A 6,710-nucleotide genomic window follows, 5' to 3' on the forward strand; every position below is an offset into this window, starting at 1 on the left:
CCTACATAACGGTGGAAAGGGGGAAATGGGAAAAGCACCAACACACTGAGTGAATGCCTCTCTATAGCCCAGTGACTTCACAGCACCCCTAACCACATAGATAGACTCACTCACACACTATTTTTTGTATGACTTTACTAACAAGCTCGTAATTTGAACAATTCCTGATTACACCCACCCAATATGATGCATCTTAGCAGCATGAACTCATTAATAACCCAACACATAGCATATACTTCAAGCGAGATAACATAGTCGCAACCACTAAGATCCTCTCTCGCTCCCTTTTTCACACACAGTACCCACCCTTCTCTCTCTTCCTCTCTGCTTACACACACAATTCGGAGAACTCACAGAGAACTCACACGAATTGTAACCTAGCACGAAAAGAAAGATGCCCAGACAAGGTGGATTAGGCAAAGAGAATGTGGAGCTTGAAATTGGAACTATGATAGCTGTCAAAGGAGCATATACAAAACTAAGATGGTGCCATCGATCCTTCAAATAACAAAGCAAACTTGAGAACAAGAAGTCGATGCGATTCTTGATCAGCAAGAAGTGCCTTTAATGATGTTGATTTTTCCTCTTACAGCACAACCTTGAGTATGAAGAGCTTGCAACAAGGTTAGTCGTTCGTTTTGGAATGTCGTCCACGTCTTCAACTCGAGGTCGATATCCTCAAACAAATGCTCCCCTTAAGATGGGGTTGAAGGCTTTTTTTGATGGCGATTCTATGATTGGATGAGAGCAACCATACATGCTACCGCCAAATCCTTCTCTGTCAAGATGTTCAGCAGCGCTTTGCTACTCCTCACTCACCTTCAGCCCCTTCAATCCCTTCCTTAATCGCCCAAAAATTGCAATCAGCCCGTTCTCCCTCTCCTACAACTCCTGCCATCGACCTCAAAATTGTCCTTAGCCAATCCCTTAATTGGCTAAAAGACCCCCCGCATGCTCTTTCAACTTGCTTTTTGAACTCCCCCTTAACTGACCCGCCACTTGTTGGCCATGGACAAACTCAGCCCTTGCATGGATGCCACAGCGGGTCCACTCTTTCCTTATCTTCTCGTTGCCATCCGGCCCTCCAGCCAATTGCTTGCGCTACCTACTGGCCATAGACATGCTCCGCCCCTGCATGGCAACCACATACCCCCTCTAAACTTGGCAACTGTTCCATGGCGGCCACCTGACGGCGCAATTAGATGGTGCCACTTGCTCCTTGCCATGCATGCACCAACGGTGATTCCACTCGTCCTGGCGAGCCCATGTCCGCCTCCAACCCTCTCGGCAGTACCTCCAACTGACGTGCATGCAGACTTTGGCCCTGCTTCTTACCCATGTGGTGCACACAACTGCCTCTAATCCTCCACAGGTGGCGCTGGTGGTCTTTGACCCGCCTGACGACGACCAAGTTCACTTTTTTTTTAATAAAAATAGCAAGGCCATCTTTTAAGCTTATTTAACCTGCGGCTCAGCTGCCATTCCCACCGGATGCCGATCACCTCCAAAAGCTTTGAAAATTTTACCATCATTTGAAGACAACCCGGATTTTACGGCCACAAGAAGATAACAATGGGCCTTCTAGAACCAAACCATCTCTTTGATATTCGTAGATATTGCCGCTACAAGCATTGGATGCTTCGACCCTCAATGTAATCATGGTAGATGGCCTCGTCTTAGCTTTAACGTGAAATGGATCTGCAAAAACCTTCAAGTGGCAAGCCAATGGTCGAACCATAGAGGAGCTGAAGACCATGTTCATGCATCTGCAAGCACTTTGACCATTAGTGACCAAAAACCAATACTTGACCTGCTAATTGCTACATCTGGCATACACATCATGATCAAGCTTGCCGCTATCGGCATCTGGCACCGACTCCACCGCTTCGACCTGTATCTGCATGATTCCATAGCGAGGCTATAGCCAGTATTATGGACCGAAATAACTTAGCTGTACCATCATTGCCCAACCCGTCGTTGAGCATTTATGCTCAACCATACCATTATTTAGGTAAAGTAGCATTGCATAATAAGAAGTTGATAGATAGTATTTACATGAAGCAGTAGATAGATAGAGAGAGATTCACTGCCTGCCGCCGTAACACCCGCCTGGGTCAAATGGAAAGCCATAGGCTCTCCCAAGCATGATTGTAGTCCCTCCTGGATCAAAAATGCGTCTTTGGTCATCATCATCCGCCTGTAAAACACATACAAACCATCCCTGCTTTGCATTTGTAAACCTATAAGCCATCCATGTATGTAGCTCTTAACAACACAGCCCTTCAAAAAACTGCATGCATGAACCTTCTTCACACATAAAACAAGCCTGTACACCTTGCATTGTTTCCCAGCCATCGGTTAGAGATCTCTCCATAGCATGATTACCTTTAAGCAAGGCAACCGGCATAACGGCACTTGCAAAGCAACCTTCAGCAGCACATCCGTCAACAGCATGGCACCAACCTATGGCAACTGATCATCCAAAGCAGACACTGGCATATCTTCACCTGTAGACTGTTCAAACATCACTGGGAAAGGCGGCAAGCCTTGCATACCTTGTATTTCCGCCATAGCTTTAACAACCAGAACCTGCGACTCGTCATCAACATCGACCACCGGCTCATCGAATCCCCAATCATCTTCATCAAGAGATTCTTCTTCAGTCAACATGGCCTGACCATCACAAGGCACGAGAAAGGGTTTCCCAACCCCCTGGTCCGCATAAAATGTATCTAAACCTGCAATCTGTTGCTTTGTGACCACCTTATCAACATGCATAACATCATATGTCTCATACCTTGAGAAAGCAGACTCCGTTTCCCATGTTTTGTCCGTATCCAAGGCACTGCTATAGCTCGAACACACCTCGGATTTCTCCACAAAACTCACCGGCTTTGGCACTTCATCTATCTTCTCCACTGCTTGCTTTTCGAAAGTCACTTGGTCAAGCACATTAGGCAGTACTCCGTAGACTCCTCTCCGCAGTTGAGGGCTCATAGGCCCACATGGTATCGTCTCTACTCTGTCATCCCGCCTATCCGCTGCTACCACATGTGCATCAACAAAGGGTTGGATTACCTGAAGCTCTTCCCTAGCAATTGGCCTTGACACCAATGGACTCGCTAGAACCTGATTTGCCTGTTGCTTCTTTAAAAGCTTCTTCGTCCTACTCTGCGCATAGGCTACTGCCTCCTCATATGTGCATGGTCCATCTATCTCGATTTTATCCCGCACTTTTACATGCATGCAGTCCACAAACTTGGTCATCTTACAAAAATATGCATTCTCTACAGCAGTTACCTTAACCAACTTGCTCCATATGGCCTCGAACTCCCACACGAATGCTCAGAAATCACCGTCAAGGCTTTGCTTTAGGTTGTCCATCATCTGCTTCAATTCACTCCACTGTGTGTTGTATCAGCTTCGGAATGCCGCTTCCAATGTGATCCAATCCTATTTTTCTTCAGCCTGCAAGCCCTCGTACCATACCTTTGCTTTTCCACGAACCAGGAGCGAGAAAGCTTGGGCCACTCCCTCTTCTCTTGACAAGCCGCTCTCGAGTAGAAAAAGGCCGTCGTCTTGCAGCCAAACTTCTGCATTTTCAACACCTGTAAAAGTCAACAAACTCGACCATGCCATTCTGGTTAGATCCTGCTCTTCAAACCACGACACCGTCTTCAAATTCACCAAGGAGCAATCAGTAGCTCCTCAGTGGGGGCACCACTGATGGAAAGGGGGAAATGGGAAAAGCAACAACACACTGAGTGAATGCCTCTCTATAGCCCAGTGACTTCACAACACCCCTAACCACACAGATAGACTCACTCACACACTATTTTTTGTATGACTTTACTAACAAGCTCGTAATTTGAACAATTCCTGATTACACCCACCCAATCCAATGCACCTTAGCAACATGAACTCATCAATAACCCAACACATAGCATATACTTCAAGCCAAATAACATAGTCACAACCACTAAGATCCTCTCTCGCTCCCTTTTGCACACACAATACCCACCCTTCTCTCTCTTCCTCTCTGCTTATGCACACAATTTGGAGAACTCACACGAATTGTAACCTAGCATGAAAAGAAAGATGCCCAGACAAGGTGGATAAGGCAAATAGAGTGTGGAGCTTGAAATTGGAACTATGATAGCTGTCAAAGGAGCATATGCAAAACTAAGATGGTGCCATCGGTCCTTCAAATAACAAAGCAACCTTGAGAACGAGAAGCCGATGTGATTCTCGATCGGCAAGAATTGCCTTTAATGATGTTGATTTTTCCTTTTACAGCACAACCTTGAGTATGAAGAGCTTGCGACAAGGTTAGTCGTTCGTTTTGGAATGCCGTCCGTCTTCAACTCAAGGTCGATATCCTCAAACAAATGCTCCCCTTAAGACGGGGTTGAAGGATTTTTTTGATGGCGATTCTATGATTGGATGAGAGCAACCATACATGCTACCACCAACTCCTTTTCTGTCAAGCTGTTTAGCAGCACTTTGCTACTCCTCACTCACCTTCAGATCCCTTCACTCCCTTCCTTAATCGCCCAAAAACTACAATCAGCCCGTTCTCCCTCTCCTACAACTCAAGCCATCGGCCTCAAAACTGTCCTTAGCCAGTCCCTTAATTGGCCAAAAGACCCCCCGCACGCTCTTTCAACTTGCTTTTTGAACTCCCCCTTAACTGACCCGCCACTTGTTGGCCATGGACAGACTCAGCCCTTGCAAGGATGCCACAACGGGTCCACTCTTTCCTTATCTTCTCGTTGCCATCTGGCCCTCCAGTCAACTAGTTGCGCTACCTGCTGGCCATAGACATGCTGCGCCCTTGCATGGCAACCACATACTCCCTCTAAACTTGGCAGCTGTTCCATGGCGGCCACCTGACGGCGCAATTAGATGGTGCCACTTGCTCCTTGCCATGCATGCACCAATGGTGACACCAATCGTCATGGCGAGCCCATGTCCGCCTCCAACCCTCTCGACGGTACCTCCAACTGACGCACATGCAGACTTTGGCCCTGCTTCTTGCCCATGTGGTTCACACAAAACCCTCTGATTCTCCAGAGGTGGTGCTGGTCTTTGACCCGCCCGACGACGACCAAGTTCACTTTTTTTTTATAAAAATAGCAAGGCCATCTTTTAAGCTTATTTAACCTGTGACTCAGCTGCCATTCCCACCGGATGTCGATCACCTCCAAAAGCTTTGAAAATTTTACCATCATTTGAAGACGTTACGGCCACAAGAAGATAACAATGGGCCTTCTAGAACCAAACCATCTCTTTGATATTCATAGATATTGCTGCTACAAGCATTGGATGCTTCGACCCTCAATGTAATCATGGTAGACGGCCTCGTCTTAGCTTTAACGTGAAATGGATCTGCAAAAACCTTCAAGTGACAAGCCAATGGTCGAACCATAGAGGAGCTAAAGTCCATGTTCATGCATCTGCAAGCACTTTGACCATTAGTGACCAAAAACCAATACTTGACCTGCTAATTGCTACATCTGGCATACACATCATGATCAAGCTTGCTGCTATCGGCATCTGGCATCGACTCCACCGCTTCGACCTGTATCTGCATGATTCCATAGCGAGGCTATAGCCATTATTCTGGACCGACATAACTTAGCTGTACCAACGGCTTTCAATGATATTAAAGCAATGGAGCATCCCTGGCAAGTATTTGTGGAAGGAACTAGAGATTATGCTGGAATCTGGAAACTAAAGTTCCCAGCAGAAACATCATCATGGGATTATATGCACGAGTCACGTTTTTTCCCTCACACTACATGCAAACCTTCAAGGAGGCATTCATGACAAGAATTTTTGAAAGAATCCCATGACCAAGGATTTACCGGCTAGGCATCTCACATATCGGAGCACTCTCAACAATAACCCATTCAAAGAGCTAGAAACAAGGATGGATATTGAAGCACATGTAAAGAAACTTAGATGACTCACAGGGACGCTGAAAAAAAGACTGATAAACTACTAAAGGCAACAATCAAATGTAATTGCACGAGAACGTGCAATGAATAGGAAGGGGGAAATGTTTGGTGGATGCAGCGGACTGTCACCTAAAAGCCCGGATACACTCCAAACTTTGTTGTATTGAATCCTTTTTTCCAAAATAAACCTTGTAATTCCGTTAATAATGGTTCTCAAGTGTAATTTAGCTTGTTATTCTCTATTACCCACTTAGAAACTACAAGCCTTGTAAAGTGGCCAATGGCCGTGGGAAAGGGTCCCAAGTTTTTAAGTCAAAACCCTTAGTTTTGAAAGACACATTATCATTATCTTTGAGAATTATTGGATGTCGACTAAGAGTTATATTGCTGCTACAATTTGTAATCAACCTTTCTCCTTGTCTGGTAATCAGAATTCGATTCCAAATAGCACATTGTGTTCCTTGTCTCTTGCTCTTTAATCTAAGTCTAATCATTCTCAATTCTGTTGTGGTTCGTGATGTCTTGTTTGTGAACTAAATGAGTTGACTTGAGGTCTTAAATGGTTATTCTTTTATGTTTTGACATTGAAAGAGTGTTTCTAAGCTTGAAGGAACCTTTTCGTGTAGTTTTGTTTCGATTTTCTACACATTTTTGGGATGGATCATGATTTGTGTACCTTCCTAGGTGACTGCAAAATTTGGTAGGATTATGCCCTTAGGTGTTGTAATACCCCTACTTAGATTTCTTTGT

General features: G+C 45.3%; 1 protein-coding gene across 2 annotated transcripts; it reads right to left on the reverse strand.

Moving 5' to 3' along the window:
- Positions 1-412: 412 nt before the first annotated feature.
- On the reverse strand, positions 413-5,031 carry LOC147448973 (uncharacterized). 2 transcript variants are annotated; one of them, XM_086521365.1, is made up of 3 exons: positions 2,798-2,932; positions 2,556-2,673; positions 413-2,472 (listed from the first exon to the last, which is right to left on the reverse strand). In XM_086521365.1, the coding sequence occupies exons 1-3, from the start codon at positions 2,822-2,824 to the stop codon at positions 2,267-2,269; spliced, it is 351 nt and encodes a 116-aa protein (XP_086377491.1). In that variant the 5' UTR covers positions 2,825-2,932; the 3' UTR covers positions 413-2,266. The 2 variants fall into 2 exon arrangements, with proteins under 2 accessions (XP_086377491.1, XP_086377490.1); XM_086521364.1 differs by having other exon boundaries at positions 2,556-5,031.
- Positions 5,032-6,710: the final 1,679 nt, after the last annotated feature.

Source organism: Adiantum capillus-veneris, chromosome 10, assembly GCF_014529385.1.
Source record: "Adiantum capillus-veneris isolate H3 chromosome 10, ASM1452938v2, whole genome shotgun sequence".
Lineage (NCBI taxonomy): Eukaryota > Viridiplantae > Streptophyta > Polypodiopsida > Polypodiales > Pteridaceae > Adiantum > Adiantum capillus-veneris.